The 18,214-nt window shown below is 54.7% G+C and overlaps 1 protein-coding gene across 3 annotated transcripts in view; it reads left to right on the top strand.

Moving 5' to 3' along the window:
* Positions 1-18,214, top strand: part of RGS9 (regulator of G protein signaling 9) — a 91,598-nt gene that overhangs the window by 18,777 nt on the left and 54,607 nt on the right. For all 3 annotated transcript variants that reach the window (XM_077460667.1, XM_077460666.1, XM_077460668.1), the window contains exons 2-4: positions 2,726-2,822; positions 7,222-7,272; positions 10,356-10,462. In XM_077460667.1, coding sequence (XP_077316793.1) covers positions 2,726-2,822; positions 7,222-7,272; positions 10,356-10,462 — 255 coding nt within the window. The remainder of the gene's footprint in view (positions 1-2,725; positions 2,823-7,221; positions 7,273-10,355; positions 10,463-18,214) is intronic.

The raw sequence follows: 18,214 nt of genomic DNA, 5'->3' as shown, positions 1-18,214 counted from the left end.
AGATCTCCCCGCAGACACAGCTGGAGCCCATTGATTTGCTGCCTCCTGGATTCCTGAGAACATCGCCTGTCACTGATGGTGACACCTGGAGAGAAGTGCCTGCTGATCACAGCTGTGCTGCTACCTGGAATCCAGCAGGATGTGGCCAGTTAGGGTGGAAGGAGGTGGGACGGGTAGGCTGTGCTAATGATTCTGGGACTTCTCTCATACATTGCTGATGGAATTTTTCATCTTTTTCCATTTGTAGAAGTGACGGCGGAGTCATGTGACCCGTTCTGACTCCTCTACATCCTCCAGCTGCTGCAGCATTACAATGGTGGTGGTAGTAGGCCTCTTCTATTCTCTATACAGCAGAGCTCAGACTGGGCGAGGCAGAAGCATTACAATCAGCCCATATGCTAACAAGTATTCTGATAGGAGGAGTGACGGGGAGATGACCTCACACTGATGGGAGGAGAGAGTGGAGTGACGGGGAGATGACCTCACACTGATGGGAGGAGAGAGCAGAGTGATGGGGAGATGACCTCACACTGATGGGAGGAGAGAGCAGAGTGATGGGGAGGTGACCTCACACTGATGGCAGGAGAGAGCAGAGTGACGGGGAGAGAAGCTGTTATATTCCAGGCCCCGCCCGATATTTTTTGTGGTTTTCTTTCATATTTATGAGTCAATGAAGTGAGAGCTGGCCATACAGTGATGTCATGTGGTCAGTCTGAATAACCAATGAGGTGACAGCTGGGTGTACAGTGATGTCATGTGATCAGTCTGAATAACCAATGAGGTGACAGCTGGCCGTACAGTGATGTCATGTGATCGGTGTGGGTGGGTGTTCCTCCGGCCCGGTCAGCGTGTTCCTGCCAGTAGATGGGATGTGGAGTTGGATTGTATGCGGGTTCCTGGTCTCTGAGTATATATAATATATACAACATATGACGGTCTTCTCCTCCCCCTTCAGTAGAAGGTGTGCTGGCTTTGGTGTCCGATGGTCTTCTAATTAATGTGTAACCCCCCCCCGGACGCCCCGTATGGTCGCTGTGCCTGGCGTGCTCCGCTATTAATGACCCCTTGGGGAGCAGACTGGGGGGGGGGGGCGCGTTCATCCTAATTCTTGTTTATTGTAGATGGAAAACAATGAAATTTCCCCTGCCCCCCCCTGACAGCTCAGCCTGGATGGCGTCTTGCCCTTTCGGAGGATTCCGCCCCCTCAGTGGCGCTCAGCGGTCTGCGCTCGGCTCAGAAGTGGGTTAGGTGTGAAGGGAGCGTGAATTATACATCACCATCCACTCTGTGTGTTCCGGGGGGAGGGGGGCTCGGCGCTCCGGCACAGACGCTTTCTGTACTTTTTAATTTTTTACATCAAATTTTATTGAATTTTAATGGCGGCCGAATTCTCCAGACGTTCGGCTCTGCGGAAGAGCGCAGGCGACCTTTCCTGCGCCGGATTATTCTGCATCTGTAATTCAGATCCCCCACCTCCCAGGTTCCTTTATTTATTTATTTATTTATTTAGTTATTTATTAAAATGATGCAAAGTGCAGAACTCACAGCAACCAATCGGGTGAAAGTAAATTCAGATCATTCCTTAAAGTAAAACTCCGGCTCCAAGTGCTTTCTGATATGCAGAGATCAAAAACAAGACAACGTGTGAACACCGGTGCAATGTAAATGGTTTCTAATATATTAGATGTAATGTAACTCAATTTAGTGTAACAGCATGTAAGGTGTTCCGTAGAGGAGGTGCAGCACTAGAGAAGACCTGGAGAAGAGAGTGGGTAGTAAGGAGTTTCATAGAGGAGGTGCATCATTGAGAAGACCTGGAGAAGAGAGTGGGTAGTAAGGAGTTCCGTAGAGGAGGTGCATCACTAGAGAAGACCTGGAGAAGAGAGTGGGTAGTAAGGAGTTTCATAGAGGAGGTGCAGCACTAGAGAAGACCTGGAGAAGAGAGTGGGTAGTAAGGAGTTTCATAGAGGAGGTGCATCACTAGAGAAGACCTGGAGAAGAGAGTGGGTAGTAAGGAGTTTCATAGAGGAGGTGCATCACTGAGAAGACCTGGAGAAGAGAGTGGGTAGTAAGGAGTTACATAGAGGAGGTGCATCACTGAGAAGACCTGGAGAAGAGAGTGGGTAGTAAGGAGTTTCATAGAGGAGGTGCATCACTAGAGAAGACCTGGAGAAGAGAGTGGGTAGTAAGGAGTTTCATAGAGGAGGTGCATCACTGAGAAGACCTGGAGAAGAGAGTGGGTAGTAAGGAGTTTCATAGAGGAGGTGCATCACTGAGAAGACCTGGAGAAGAGAGTGGGTAGTAAGGAGTTTCATAGAGGAGGCGCATCACTAGAGAAGACCTGGAGAAGAGAGTGGGTAGTAAGGAGTTTCATAGAGGAGGTGCATCACTGAGAAGACCTGGAGAAGAGAGTGGGTAGTAAGGAGTTTCATAGAGGAGGTGCATCACTGAGAAGACCTGGAGAAGAGAGTGGGTAGTAAGGAGTTTCATAGAGGAGGTGCATCACTGAGAAGACCTGGAGAAGAGAGTGGGTAGTAAGGAGTTCCGTAGAGGAGGTGCATCACTAGAGAAGACCTGGAGAATAGAGTGGGTAGTAAGGAGATGCATAAAGAGGGTGCATCACTAGAGAAGACCTGGAGATTAGAATGGGGGGTAAGAAGTTCCACAGAGGAGGTGAGCTGCCCCCAGTGACTCATAGTGACTGGAAATTTTGTGTGTCTTCCAGATCGAGGCGTTGTTGCTGGAGATGCAGGACGTGGAGGTGGGAATAAAGACTCACACCCAGCGCCTGATGATCACCACCATCCCTCATGCAATCACAGGTAACTCATATTTTTGGTACCCCACTTCAGAGACCCCCATGATCTGGATTTCTGCTTTTGCTAAGAAATTCTGTTCTAAAATCCTCTCCAAACAAATGCTTCACATGGAAGGTATTGTCAGCCACTGGCCAATGGGGACATTTCTCCACTGTAGCACAGTAGTCAGTGTCTCCACCCCTCCCACAATGATGAGGTTTCCCCACATTATTTGTGTCTCTGTCCCTCCCACAATGATGAGGTTTCCCCACATTATTTGTGTCTCTGTCCCTCCCACAATGATGAGGTTTCCCCACATTATTTGTGTCTCTGTCCCTCCCACAATGATGAGGTGCCCCCACATTCTCTTGTGTCTCTGCCCCTCCCACAATGATAAGGTGCCCCCACATTCTCTTGTGTCTCTGTCCCTCCCACAATGATGAGGTGCCCCCACATTCTCTTGTGTCTCTGCCCCTCCCACAATGATGAGGTTTCCCCACATTATTTGTGTCTCTGCCCCTCCCACAATGATGAGGTGCCCCCACATTCTCTTGTGTCTCTGCCCCTCCCACAATGATGAGGTTTCCCCACATTATTTGTGTCTCTGCCCCTCCCACAATGATGAGGTGCCCCCACATTCTCTTGTGTCTCTGTCCCTCCCACAATGATGAGGTGCACCCACATTCTCTTGTGTCTCTGTCCCTCCCACAATGATGAGGTGCCCCCACATTCTCTTGTGTCTCTGCCCCTCCCACAATTATGAGGTTTCCCCACATTATTTGTGTCTCTGTCCCTCCCACAATGATGAGGTGCCCCCACATTATTTGTGTCTCTGCCCCTCCCACAATGAGGTGCCCCCACGTTCTCTTGTGTCTCTGCCCCTCCCACACTGATGAGGTTTCCCCACATTATTTGTGTCTCTGCCCCTCCCACAATGATGAGGTTTCCCCACATTATTTGTGTCTCTGCCCCTCCCACAATGATGAGGTGCCCCCACATTCTCTTGTTTTTCTGCCCCTCCCACACTGATGAGGTTTCCCCACATTATTTGTGTCTCTGTCCCTCCCACAATGATGAGGTGCCCCCACATTCTCTTGTGTCTCTGCCCCTCCCACAATGATGAGGTTTCCCCACATTATTTGTGTCTCTGTCCCTCCCACAATGATGAGGTGCCCCCACATTCTCTTGTGTCTCTGCCCCTCCCACAATGATGAGGTTTCCCCACATTATTTGTGTCTCTGCCCCTTCCACAATGATGAGGTGCCCCCACATTCTCTTGTGTCTCTGTCCCTCCCACAATGATGAGGTGCACCCACATTCTCTTGTGTCTCTGTCCCTCCCACAATGATGAGGTGCCCCACATTCTCTTGTGTCTCTGCCCCTCCCACAATGATGAGGTGCCCCCACATTCTCTTGTGTCTCTACCCCTCCCATAATGATGAGGTTTCCCCACATTCTTTTGTGTCTCTGCCCCTCCCACAATGATAAGGTGCCCCCACATTCTCTTGTGTCTCTGCCCCTCCCACAATGATGAGGTTTCCCCACATTATTTGTGTCTCTGTCCCTCCCACAATGATGAGGTTTCCCCACATTCTTTTGTGTCTCTGCCCCTCCCACAATGATAAGGTGCCCCCACATTCTCTTGTGTCTCTGCCCCTCCCACAATGATGAGGTTTCCCCACATTATTTGTGTCTCTGCCCCTCCCACAATGATGAGGTTTCCCCACATTCTCTTGTGTCTCTGCCCCTCCCACAATGATGAGGTGCCCCCACATTCTCTTGTGTCTCTGCCCCTCCCACAATGATAAGGTGCCCCCATATTCTCTTGTGTCTCTGCCCCTCCCACAATGATGAGGTGCCCCCACATTCTCTTGTGTCTCTGCCCCTCCCACAATGATGAGGTTTCCCCACATTATTTGTGTCTCTGCTCCTCCCACAATGATGAGGTTTCCCCACATTCTCTTGTGTCTCTGCCCCTCCCACAATGATAAGGTTCCCCCATATTCTCTTGTGTCTCTGCCCCTCCCACAATGATGAGGTTTCCCCACAATATTTGTGTCTCTGTTCCTTCCACAATGATGAGGTTTCCCCACATTCTCTTGTGTCTCTGCCCCTCCCACAATGATGAGGTTTCCCCACATTCTCTTGTGTCTCTGCCCCTCCCACAATGATGAGGTGCCCCCACATTCTCTTGTGTCTCTGCCCCTCCCACAATGATAAGGTGCCCCCACATTCTCTTGTGTCTCTGCCCCTCCCACAATGATAAGGTTCCCCCATATTCTCTTGTGTCTCTGTTCCTCTCACAATGATGAGGTGCCCCCACATTCTCTTGTGTCTCTGCCCCTCCCACAATGATGAGGTGCCCCCACATTCTCTTGTGTCTCTGCCCCTCCCACAATGATAAGGTTCCCCCATATTCTCTTGTGTCTCTGCCCCTCCCACAATGATGAGGTGCCCCCACATTCTCTTGTGTCTCTGTTCCTCCCACAATGATGAGGTTTCCCCATATTATTTGTGTCTCTGTCCCTCCCACAATGATGAGGTTCCCCCATATTCTCTTGTGTCTCTGCCCCTCCCACAATGATGAGGTGCCCCCACATTCTCTTGTGTCTCTGCCCCTCCCACAATAAGGTTCCCCCATATTCTCTTGTGTCTCTGTTCCTCCCACAATGATAAGGTGCCCCCACATTCTCTTGTGTTTCTGGCCCTCCCACAATGAGATTTCATGCCATCCATTGATGAAATCTATGTCCATCGTGATGACCGGTGGCCCCTCCCAATCTGCACAGGCCACACCCCCTTTGCTAAATGACAAATTCCTGTCTGCAGAGAAAAATATTCAGCCAGCAATCTTGGGTAACGTCTCCTGGGATCCCCAAATTTGGTCATTGACGTCACCTGGGATTGCCAAATTTGGCCATTGACATCACCTGGGATCTTCAGATTTTGGCAATGACGTCTCCTCGGATCACCTGCGTTTAAATTTAAGGGACACCGGCCCGGGAATCGGTCATTTAGCAGCGGGAGTGCGGCATGGACTGCCCACTGGAATTTTGTCACCATTGACATCTTTAGATTTTCAGCCTGTTGGCAAATCTACCAGGAAGGTTACCGGCCGTCCCCAGACCTGAACGTTCTGCGCTGCAGCTTTATTCTATGAGAATACAGAGAAGGGGAAATGAGGTCCTGTATTGGAGGAGGTGATGGCAGCTGTTGGCGATATGTCATGGACTTCCCCAGGATACCCTCTGTGTTCGGTGAAGGAGGAATGTCCCCCCTGTTATCTGTCTATGGTAGTCAGGGCCATCTTTAAGGCAGGGCAAAAGGGGCAGCTGCCCTGGGCCCTGTCATTGTTGTGGGGCCCAAATCAGCTGCCTCATACATGCCAACTATCCCAGTTTAAATTCCCTTGTCCCTTGAAGTTTTAGTCCACAATAACAATGGTGGTATCTGTCTGTGATAGTCATGAAGAACCCCCAAGGACAGAACAATAATGGGGGTTCTTCATGACTACCATAGATAGATACCACCATTGTTCTGTCCTCGGGGGTTCTTCATGACTACCATAGATAGATACCATCATTGTTCTGTCCTCGGTATCTATCTATGGTAGTCATGAAGAACCCCCGAGGACAGAACAATGGTGGTATCTATCTATGGTAGTCATGAAGAACCCCCGAGGACAGAACAATGGTGGTATCTATCTATGGTAGTCATGAAGAACCCCCGAGGACAGAACAATGGTGGTATCTATCTATGGTAGTCATGAAGAACCCCCGAGGACAGAACAATGGTGGTATCTATCTATGGTAGTCATGAAGAACCCCCGAGGACAGAACAATGGTGGTATTTGTCTATGGTAGTCATGAAGAACCCAGAGATCAGAACAATGGTGGTATCTGCAGACTGACGCACACACCGCAGCACTGCCTCTATGTGACGCAGAGGAACATCTCGCCATCTTCTGGAATTGGATGGAGATGACCTTGTCTGACCTCTTCCGTCACACTGACCATTGGATGGGGCTGATATAGATCTAGGGAAATCATTACACCATGTGACAGACCGTTCTCTTCTCAGCCAATCACATCTTACCCCAGGGTACAGAGCGATGAAAGATTTTGATTGGCTGCAAACCCCCTATGTGTGAAGAAGTCTGTATACACTGAGTTATGTGACCCGACATCCTGACAGGTAGATATATAATGGTACACACGCCCTTCACCTGTGGAGGGAAGACGAGTCCCAGCAATCCTTGTCAGTCCTTTTCTGGGGATTGTAGTGCAGTTTTACAGCCCAGCAGGCGGGGTGATGTCTAATGAATGGCGGCCAGCCTTTGCTGTTCCATATTTCTGATGAGGATGTGAATTGTGAAATGATTGGTGTTGGTGATTCCTCCTGATTGGTGTGTTTTATTGGACAGGTCACGACATCCTGGAGTGGCTCATTCAGAGGTTACAGATCGGAGATGAAGGTGAGTGAACGACGCTCGATGTTCTGGCAAGTGTGCATGACGATGAGGTAGGGGGGGCCAGAGTGTGCATGACTATGAGGGAGGGGGCCAGAGTGTGTGTGACGGTAAGGGAGGGGGGGCGAGTGTGCATGACGATGAGGGGGGGCCTGAGTGTGTGTGATGATGAGGAGGGGACCTGAGTGTGCGTGATGATGAGGGAGGGGGGACCTGAAGTGTGTGCGTGATGATGAGGGAGGGGGGGCCGAGTGTGTGTGTGTGTGATGATGAGGAAGGGGGGCCCGAGTGTGTGTGTGTGTGTGTGTGATGATGAGGGATTGGGGCCCAAGTGTGCATGACGATGAGGCAGGGGGCTGAGTGCGTGATGATGAGGGAGGGGGGCCAGAGTGTGCGTGATGATGAGGGAGGGGGCTGAGTGCGTGATGATGAGGGAGGGGGGCCAGAGTGTGCGTGATGATGAGGGAGGGGGGCCTGAGTGTGTGTGTGTGTGTGTGTGATGATGAGGGAGGGGGGCCCGAGTGTGCGTGATGATGAGGGAGGGGGGCCCGAGTGTGCGTGATGATGAGGGAGGGGGGCTCGAGTGTGCGTGATGATGAGGGAGGGGGGCCCGAGTGTGTGTGTGTGTGTGTGATGATGAGGAAGGGGGGCCCGAGTGTGTGTGTGTGTGTGTGTGTGTGTGTGAGATGATGAGGGATTGGGGCCCAAGTGTGCATGACGATGAGGCAGGGGGCTGAGTGCGTGATGATGAGGGAGGGGGGCCCGAGTGTGTGATGATGAGGTAGGGGGGCCCGAGTGTGTGTGTGTGTGTGATGATGAGGGAGGGGGGCCTGAGTGTGTGTGTGTGTGTGATGATGAGGAAGGGGGGCCCGAGTGTGTGTGTGTGTGATAATGAGGAAGGGGGGCCCGAGTGTGCGTGATGATGAGGGAGGGGGGCCCAAATGTGTGTGTGACGTTGAGGGGGGCCCAAGTGTGTGTGATGAGTGAGGGGGGGGGGATCAAGCGTGCATGACGATGAGTAAGCATATCCCCAGTCTCCAGCCTAACCTGCAGCATATCCCCAGTCTAATCATCTGTTATTTATGTCCTGTATTCCGGGTACTAAACATTGTGTGGCCCTTTGGTGATGTCAGGGGCCACAGTTGAGGCCCCTAGATCTTATGCTGCCAACCATGTTTTAAATCTTCCCCGCCCCATCGTAGAGAAGAGAAGTTTGGGCTTTAGATAACATTTCCGCAGCATTTCTCTGGAGACAAAAGGAAGGATTCCAGTTGGCTGGCGATGAGCGGACACATGGAATGGCCGGAGACTTGGCAAATGTCCGCCATCTTTTCTGCCTCCTGCAGTGCAGTCCATATAACAATGGAGTCCACATTGAGTGGTGATGTTTTGTGTAATGAGAAGGGATCTATACATGGCAGATATATCAGGAAGGTGGTGCCCCCCCTGTGGCCCCCCCAGGCCCGGGACCCCTCTGGACTATTTCAGGTACAAAGCTGCTTCTTCCTGGTGAGTTAATTACCGCAAAGGTCATCGGAGAGATCACCAGTGTGCCGGGAAGACATTTACCGCTCTTGTATAATGGCCAATTATCTAGCCTCATTATTGGCGTGGCTGATCCGTGTCTTCCCTGTGTCGGCGCATGTTGGGCTCATGTTACTTGGAGGGCTTTGTAGTGCCATTGTCCTCCATCTGGGGGCGCAGATGAATCATCTTCTCTATATTAGATGAAATGAGGGAAACGATGCTGTCAGGGGCCAGGTCATTGCTGACTGGTTGTCACCTCACAGCGCCCCCCAGTGGAAGGATGATCATGAAGCTGTGTGTCTGATATCTTCAATCTGCAGAAAGACACCCAAGTGTGAAGTGTCAGCTCTGCAGGGTAGTAGATTGCATCTTTTATCATGTTCACTGTCCATCCTGTATTTACTCCATATTCCAATATTCTATATGGATATTCAATTTCATTTCTCACTTTTAATGTTGTGTTACCACAGAGGGGATCGGCCTGACAGACCTTCTCCATGATACCTGTCCATTATCTGCTGATCTGTACTTCTTCTTCTCCTAATGCCTGTCCTCCCACCCTAATACTTCCCCTGTCATCCTGATCCCTTCCTGCCCCCTGCTTTGTCATCCTGATCCCTTCCTGCCCCCTGCTTTGTCATCCTGATCCCTTCCTGCCCCCTGCTTTGTCATCCTGATCCCTTCCTGCCCCCTGCGTTGTCATCCTGATCCCTTCCTGTCCCCTGCCTTATCATCCTGATCCCTTCCTGCCCCCTGCTTTGTCATCCTGATCCCTTCCTGCCCCCTGCTTTGTCATCCTGATCCCTTCCTGTCCCCTGCCTTGTCATCCTGATCCCTTCCTGCCCCCTGCTTTGTCATCCTGATCCCTTCCTGTCCTCTGCCCTATCATCCTGATCCCTACCTGTCCCCTGTCTTGTCATCCTGATCCCTACCTGTCCCCTGTCTTGTCATCCTGATCCCTACCTGTCCCCTTCCTTGTCATCCTGACAAGGAATGATGAGTGAGGGGGCTCGAGGGTGTGGAGCAATGAGTAAGCATGTCCCCGGTCTGCAATGTAACCTGTCATGCTGTCCCCAGCCCTGTCATCCTGTCCCCTGTCCCCTGTGACGATGAGCGAGGGGGCTTGAGCTGGCGGGACAATGAGTGAGGGGGCTCGAGGGTGCGGAGTGATGAGTAAGCATGTCCCCAGTCCTCGGCCCCCATGACGTCCCGTCCCCGGCCCCCATGACGTCCCGTCCCCCATGACGTCCCGTCCCCGGCCCCCAGACGTCCCGTCCCCGGCCCCCTGTCATCCCATCCCCGGACCCCGCCCTCTGTCCCCCTGTTATCCTGTCCCCAGCCCCCAGTCATTCTGTCCCCAGGCCCCCTGACGTCCCGCCCCCGGCCCTCTGTCCCCCTGTTATCCTGTCCTTAGCGCCCGCTCATTCTGTCCCCGGCCCCCGGTCATCCTTATCCCAGTCTATCCTCTGTCTTCTTTTTCCTGCCCTTTTGTTTCAGTCACCTGGCAGCGCTCCTCTGTTCTCTGTGGTCATCACTGGTTTTAATTTGTTTTCTCTCCACAGAGGGGCAGCATTTGGGCAATTTGATGGTGAAATGCGGCTACATCTACCCTCTGCAGGAGCCCACCAACCTCATCCTGAAACCAGACACCAGTCTGTACCGCTTCCAGGTCTGGGGGTGCAGAGCGGGTGTATGTTGTGAAGATGGAAATAGGGCAGGGGGAAGGGAATGTGGGAAATGGGTGATGATGGGTTGAAGGTGTGGAGATGAGCTGGAGGGTAATAGAAAGGGGGTGAAGCTGGTCGAAGAGGTGATATTTGGGATTCAGGGTGGGGAGGTTGCAATGAAGATGGTTTGCAGGAGGAGAGGAAGGGGTTGCAGGGGAAGAGGAAGGTGATTAAGATGGAGGAGGTGAAGATGGGGTTCAGGCTGAGAGGAGGAGGAGGTGAAGATGGGGTTCAGGCTGAGAGGAGGAGGGGGTAAAGATGGGGTTTAGGCTGAGAGGAGGAGGAGGTGAAGATGGGGTTCAGGCTGAGAGGAGGTGAAGATGGGGTTCAGGCTGAGAGGAGGAGGGGGGGAAGATGGGGTGCAGGCTGAGAGGAGGAGGGGGTGAAGATGGGGTTCAGGCTGGGAGGAGGGGGAGGTGAAGATGGGGTTCAGGCTGAGAGGAGGAGGAGGTGAAGATGGGGTTCAGGCTGAGAGGAGGGGGAGAAGATGGGGTTCAAGCTGAGAGGAGGAGGGGGTTCAGGCTGAGAGGAGGAGGAGGTGAAGATGGGGTTCAGGCTGAGAGGAGGAGGAGGTGATGATGGGGTTCAGGCTGAGAGGAGGAGGTGAAGATGGGGTTCAGGCTGAGAGGAGGAGGAGGAAGTGAAGATGGGGTTCAGACTGAGAGGAGGAGGGGGTGAAGATGGGGTTCAGGCTGAGAGGAGGAGGGGGTGAAGATGGGGTTCAGGCTGAGAGGAGGAGGGGGTGAAGATGGGGTTCAGGCTGAGAGGAGGAGGGGGTGAAGATGGGGTTCAGGCTGAGAAGAGGAGGAGGAAGTGAAGATGGGGTTCAGACTGAGAGGAGGAGGAGGAGGTGAAGATGGGGTTCAGGCTGAGAGGAGGAGGGGGTGAAGATGGGGTTCAGGCTGAGAAGAGGAGGAGGAAGTGAAGATGGGGTTCAGACTGAGAGGAGGAGGTGAAGATGGGGTTCAGGCTGAGAGGAGGAGGGGGTGAAGATGGGGTTCAGGCTGAGAAGAGGAGGAGGAAGTGAAGATGGGGTTCAGACTGAGAGGAGGAGGAGGGGGTGAAGATGGGGTTCAGGCTGAGAGAAGGAGGGGGTGAAGATGGGGCTCAGGCTGAGAGGAGGAGGAGGTGAAGATGGGGTTCAGGCTGAGAGGAGGAGGAGGAAGTGAGGATGGGGTTCAGGCTGAGAGGAGGAAGGGGTGAAGATGGGGTTCAGGCTGAGGAGGAGGGGGTGAAGATGGGTTTCAGGCTGAGAAGAGGAGGAGGAAGTGAAGATGGGGTTCAGGCTGAGAGGAGGTGGTGGTGAAGATGGGGTTCAGGCTGAGAGGAGGAGGTGGTGAAGATGGGGCTCAGGCTGAGAGGAGGAGGAGGAAGTGAGGATGGGGTTCAGACTGAGAGGAGGAGGGGGTGAAGATGGGGTTCAGGCTGAGAGGAGGAGGGGGTGAAGATGGGGTTCAGGCTGAGAGGAGGAGGAGGTGAAGGTGGGGTTCAGGCTGAGAGGAGGAGGGGGTGAAGATGGGGTTCAGGCTGAGAGGAGGAGGGGGTGAAGATGGGGTTCAGGCTGAGAGGAGGAGGAGGAGGTGAAGGTGGGGTTCAGGCTGAGAGGAGGAGGAGGTGAAGATGGGGTTCAGGCTGAGAGGAGGAGGGGGTGGTAAAGATGGGATGCAGGCTGAGAGGAAGTAGATGGAGAAAGAGGTGAAAATGGGGGGCAGGCTAAGAGGAGAAGAGGTGAAGATGGGGTTCAGGCTGAGAGGAGGTGAAGATGGGGTTCAGGCTGAGAGGAGGAGGAGGTGAAGATGGGGTTCAGGCTGAGAGGAGGAGGGGGTGGTAAAGATGGGATGCAGGCTGAGAGGAAGTGGATGGAGAAAGAGGTGAAAATTGGGTGCAGGCTGAGAGGAGGAAGAGGTGAAAATGGGGGGCAGGCTAAGAGGAGAAGAGGTGAAGATGGGGTTCAGGCTGAGAGGAGGTGAAGATGGGGTTCAGGCTGAGAGGAGGAGGAGGAGGAGGAGGAGGAGGAGGAGGAGGGGGTGGTAAAGGTGGGATGCAGGCTGAGAGGAAGTGGATGGAGAAAGAGGTGAAAATTGGGTGCAGGCTGAGAGGAGGAAGAGGTGAAAATGGGGGGCAGGCTAAGAGGAGAAGAGGTGAACATGGGGGGGCAGGCTGAGAGGAGGATGAGGGGAAGATGGGTTGCAGGTTGAGAGGAGAAGAGGTGAAGATGGGGTTCAGGCTGAGCGGAGGAGGTGAAGATGGGGTGCAGGCTGAGAGGAGGAGGAGGAAGTGAAGATGGGGTGCAGACTGAGAGGATAAGAGGTGAAGATGGGGTGCAGAATGAGAGGAGGAGGAAGTGAAGATGGGGTGCAGGCTGAGAGGAGGAGGAGGAGGAGGAAGTGAAGATGGGGTGCAGGCTGAGAGGAGGAGGAAGTGAAGATGGGGTGCAGACTGAGAGGAAGAGGAGGTGAAGATGGGGTGCAGGAGGAGAGGAGGAAGAAGTGAAGATGGGGTGCAGGCTGAGAGGAGGGGGAGGTGAAGATGGGGGGCAGACTGAGAGGAGGAGGAGGTGCAGATGGGGTGCAGGAGAACTGGAAGGGGGTGAAGATGGGGTGCAGGGTGAGAGGCGGATGAGGTGAAGATGGGGTGCAGGAGGAGAGGAGGAGGAGGAGGTGAAGATGGGGTGCAGGAGGAGAGGAGGAGGAGGTGAAGATGGGGTTCAGGAGGAGGAGGAGGAGGTGAAGATGGGGTGCAGGCTGAGAGGAGGAGGAGGTGAAGATGGGGTGCAGGCTAAGAGGAGGAGGTGGTGAAGATGGGGTGCAGGATGAGAGGAGGAGGAAGTGAAGATGGGATGCAGGCTGAGAGGAGGAGAAGGAGGTGAAGATGGGGTGCAGGCTGAGAGGAGGAGGTGAAGATGGGGTGCAGGCTGAGAGGAGGAGGTGAAGATGGGGTGCAGGAGGAGAGGAGGAGGTGAAGATGGGGTGCAGGAGGAGAGGGGGAGGAGGTGAAGATGGGGTGCAGGCTGAGAGGAGGAGGAGGAGGTAAAGATGGGGTGCAGGAGGAGAAGAGGAGGAGGTGAAGATGAGGTGCAGGCTGAGAGGAGGAGGAGGTGAAGATGGGGTGCAGGAGAAGAGGAGGAGGAGGTGAAGATGGGGTGCAGGCTGAGAGGAGGAGGAGGTGAAGATGGGGTTCAGGCTGAGAGGAGGAGGTGAAGATGGGGTTCAGGCTGAGAGGAGGAGGAGGAAGTGAAGATGGGGTTCAGACTGAGAGGAGGAGGGGGTGAAGATGGGGTTCAGGCTGAGAGGAGGAGGGGGTGAAGATGGGGTTCAGGCTGAGAGGAGGAGGGGGTGAAGATGGGGTTCAGGCTGAGAAGAGGAGGAGGAAGTGAAGATGGGGTTCAGACTGAGAGGAGGAGGAGGTGAAGATGGGGTTCAGGCTGAGAGGAGGAGGATGTGAAGATGGGGTTCAGGCTGAGAGGAGGAGGGGGTGAAGATGGGGTTCAGGCTGAGAGGAGGAGGGGGTGAAGATGGGGTTCAGGCTGAGAGGAGGAGGGGGTGAAGATGGGGTTCAGGCTGAGAGGAGGAGGAGGAAGTGAGGATGGGGTTCAGGCTGAGAGGAGGAAGGGGTGAAGATGGGGTTCAGGCTGAGGAGGAGGGGGTGAAGATGGGTTTCAGGCTGAGAAGAGGAGGAGGAAGTGAAGATGGGGTTCAGGCTGAGAGGAGGAGGAGGTGAAGATGGGGTTCAGGCTGAGAGGAGGAGGTGGTGAAGATGGGGTTCAGGCTGAGAGGAGGAGGTGAAGGTGGGGTTCAGGCTGAGAGGAGGAGGAGGTGAAGATGGGGTTCAGGCTGAGAGGAGGAGGGGGTGGTAAAGATGGGATGCAGGCTGAGAAGAAGTGGATGGAGAAAGAGGTGAAAATTGGGTGCAGGCTGAGAGGAGGAAGAGGTGAAAATGGGGGGGCAGGCTAAGAGGAGAAGAGGTGAAGATGGGGTTCAGGCTGAGAGGAGGTGAAGATGGGGTTCAGGCTGAGAGGAGGAGGAGATGAAGATGGGGTTCAGGCTGAGAGGAGGAGGAGGAGGAGGAGGGGGTGGTAAAGGTGGGATGCAGGCTGAGAGGAAGTGGATGGAGAAAGAGGTGAAAATTGGGTGCAGGCTGAGAGGAGGAAGAGGTGAAAATGGGGGGCAGGCTAAGAGGAGAAGAGGTGAACATGGGGGGGCAGGCTGAGAGGAGGATGAGGGGAAGATGGGTTGCAGGTTGAGAGGAGAAGAGGTGAAGATGGGGTTCAGGCTGAGCGGAGGAGGAGGTGAAGATGGGGTGCAGGCTGAGAGGAGGAGGAGGAAGTGAAGATGGGGTGCAGGCTGAGAGGAGAAGAGGTGAAGATGGGGTGCAGAATGAGAGGAGGAGGCGGAAGTGAAGATGGGGGGGCAGACTGAGAGGAGGAGGTGAAGATGGGGTTCAGGCTGAGAGGAGGAGGGGGTGAAGATGGGGTTCAGGCTGAGATGAGGGGGTGAAGAAGGGGTTCAGGCTGAGAGGAGGAGGGGGTGAAGATGGGGTTCTGGCTGAGAGGAGGAGGTGAAGAAGGGGTTCAGGCTGAGAGGAGGAGGGGGTGAAGATGGGGTTCTGGCTGAGAGGAGGAGGGGGTGAAGATGGGGTGCAGGCTGAGAGGAGGAGGAAGTGAAGATGGGGTGCAGGCTGAGAGGAGGAGGAGGAGGAGGAGGAGGAAGTGAAGATGGGGTGCAGGCTGAGAGGAAGAGGAGGTGAAGATGGGGTGCAGGAGGAGAGGAGGAAGAAGTGAAGATGGGGTGCAGGCTGAGAGGAGGGGGAGGTGAAGATGGGGGGCAGACTGAGAGGAGGAGGAGGTGCAGATGGGGTGCAGGAGAACTGGAAGGGGGTGAAGATGGGGTGCAGGGTGAGAGGCGGATGAGGTGAAGATGGGGTGCAGGAGGAGAGGAGGAGGAGGAGGTGAAGATGGGGTGCAGGAGGAGAGGAGGTGAAGATGGGGTGCAGGAGGAGGAGGAGGAGGTGAAGATGGGGTGCAGGCTGAGAGGAGGAGGAGGTGAAGATGGGGTGCAGGCTAAGAGGAGGAGGTGGTGAAGATGGGGTGCAGGATGAGAGGAGGAGGAAGTGAAGATGGGATGCAGGCTGAGAGGAGGAGAAGGAGGTGAAGATGGGGTGCAGGCTGAGAGGAGGAGGTGAAGATGGGGTGCAGGCTGAGAGGAGGAGGTGAAGATGGGGTGCAGGAGGAGAGGAGGAGGAGGTGAAGATGAGGTGCAGGCTGAGAGGAGGAGGAGGTGAAGATGGGGTGCAGGAGAAGAGGAGGAGGAGGTGAAGATGGGGTGCAGGCTGAGAGGAGGAGGAGGTGAAGATGGGGTGCAGGAGAAGAGGAGGAGGTGAAGATGGGGTGCAGGCTGAGAGGAGGAGGAGGTGAAGATGGGGTGCAGGCTGAGAGGAGGAGGTGAAGATGGGGTGCAGGCTGAGAGGAGGAGGTGAAGATGGGGTGCAGGAGGAGAGGAGGAGGTGAAGATGGGGTGCAGGAGGAGAGGGGGAGGAGGTGAAGATGGGGTGCAGGCTGAGAGGAGGAGGAGGAGGTACAGATGGGGTGCAGGAGGAGAAGAGGAGGAGGTGAAGATGAGGTGCAGGCTGAGAGGAGGAGGAGGTGAAGATGGGGTGCAGGAGAAGAGGAGGAGGAGGTGAAGATGGGGTGCAGGCTGAGAGGAGGAGGAGGAGGTGAAGATGGGGTGCAGGCTGAGAGGAGGAGGTGAAGATGGGGTTCAGGCTGAGAGGAGGAGGAGGAAGTGAAGATGGGGTTCAGACTGAGAGGAGGAGGGGGTGAAGATGGGGTTCAGGCTGAGAGGAGGAGGGGGTGAAGATGGGGTTCAGGCTGAGAGGAGGAGGGGTGAAGATGGGGTTCAGGCTGAGAAGAGGAGGAGGAAGTGAAGATGGGGTTCAGACTGAGAGGAGGAGGAGGTGAAGATGGGGTTCAGGCTGAGAGGAGGAGGATGTGAAGATGGGGTTCAGGCTGAGAGGAGGAGGGGGTGAAGATGGGGTTCAGGCTGAGAAGAGGAAGTGAAGATGGGGTTCAGACTGAGAGGAGGAGGGGGTGAAGATGGGGTTCAGGCTGAGAGGAGGAGGGGGTGAAGATGGGGTTCAGGCTGAGAGGAGGAGGGGGTGAAGATGGGGCTCAGGCTGAGAGGAGGAGGAGGTGAAGATGGGGTTCAGGCTGAGAGGAGGAGGGGGTGAAGATGGGGCTCAGGCTGAGAGGAGGAGGAAGTGAGGATGGGGTTCAGGCTGAGAGGAGGAAGGGGTGAAGATGGGGTTCAGGCTGAGGAGGAGGGGGTGAAGATGGGTTTCAGGCTGAGAAGAGGAGGAGGAAGTGAAGATGGGGTTCAGGCTGAGAGGAGGAGGAGGAGGAGGTGAAGATGGGGTTCAGGCTGAGAGGAGGAGGTGGTGAAGATGGGGTTCAGGCTGAGAGGAGGAGGAGGTGAAGGTGGGGTTCAGGCTGAGAGGAGGAGGAGGTGAAGGTGGGGTTCAGGCTAAGAGGAGGAGGAGGTGAAGGTTGGTTTCAGGCTGAGAGGAGGAGGAGGTGAAGATGGGGTTCAGGCTGAGAGGAGGAGGGGGTGGTAAAGATGGGATGCAGGCTGAGAAGAAGTGGATGGAGAAAGAGGTGAAAATTGGGTGCAGGCTGAGAGGAGGAAGAGGTGAAAATGGGGGGGCAGGCTAAGAGGAGAAGAGGTGAAGATGGGGTTCAGGCTGAGAGGAGGTGAAGATGGGGTTCAGGCTGAGAGGAGGAGGAGATGAAGATGGGGTTCAGGCTGAGAGGAGGAGGAGGAGGAGGGGGTGGTAAAGGTGGGATGCAGGCTGAGAGGAAGTGGATGGAGAAAGAGGTGAAAATTGGGTGCAGGCTGAGAGGAGGAAGAGGTGAAAATGGGGGGCAGGCTAAGAGGAGAAGAGGTGAACATGGGGGGGCAGGCTGAGAGGAGGATGAGGGGAAGATGGGTTGCAGGTTGAGAGGAGAAGAGGTGAAGATGGGGTTCAGGCTGAGCGGAGGAGGAGGTGAAGATGGGGTGCAGGCTGAGAGGAGGAGGAGGAAGTGAAGATGGGGTGCAGGCTGAGAGGAGAAGAGGTGAAGATGGGGTGCAGAATGAGAGGAGGAGGCGGAAGTGAAGATGGGGGGCAGACTGAGAGGAGGAGGAGGAGGTGAAGATGGGGTTCAGGCTGAGAGGAGGAGGGGGTGAAGATGGGGTTCAGGCTGAGATGAGGGGGTGAAGATGGGGTTCAGGCTGAGAGGAGGAGGTGAAGAAGGGGTTCAGGCTGAGAGGAGGAGGGGGTGAAGATGGGGTTCTGGCTGAGAGGAGGAGGGGGTGAAGATGGGGTGCAGGCTGAGAGGAGGAGGAAGTGAAGATGGGGTGCAGGCTGAGAGGAGGAGGAGGAGGAGGAAGTGAAGATGGGGTGCAGGCTGAGAGGAGAAGGAGGAGGAGGAAGTGAAGATGGGGTGCAGGCTGAGAGGAAGAGGAGGTGAAGATGGGGTGCAGGAGGAGAGGAGGAAGAAGTGAAGATGGGGTGCAGGCTGAGAGGAGGAGGAGGAGGAAGTGAAGATGGGGTGCAGACTGAGAGGAAGAGGAGGTGAAGATGGGGTGCAGGAGGAGAGGAGGAAGAAGTGAAGATGGGGTGCAGGCTGAGAGGAGGGGGAGGTGAAGATGGGGGGCAGA

Source organism: Lithobates pipiens, unplaced genomic scaffold (genome assembly GCF_037356315.1).
Source record: "Lithobates pipiens isolate NorthernLeopardFrog02 unplaced genomic scaffold, aLitPip1_a1.2 Scaffold_28, whole genome shotgun sequence".
Taxonomy (NCBI): Eukaryota; Metazoa; Chordata; class Amphibia; order Anura; family Ranidae; genus Lithobates; species Lithobates pipiens.
The sequence above is the reverse complement of the archived record's forward strand: the minus strand, read 5'-3'. Positions and strand labels throughout refer to the sequence as shown.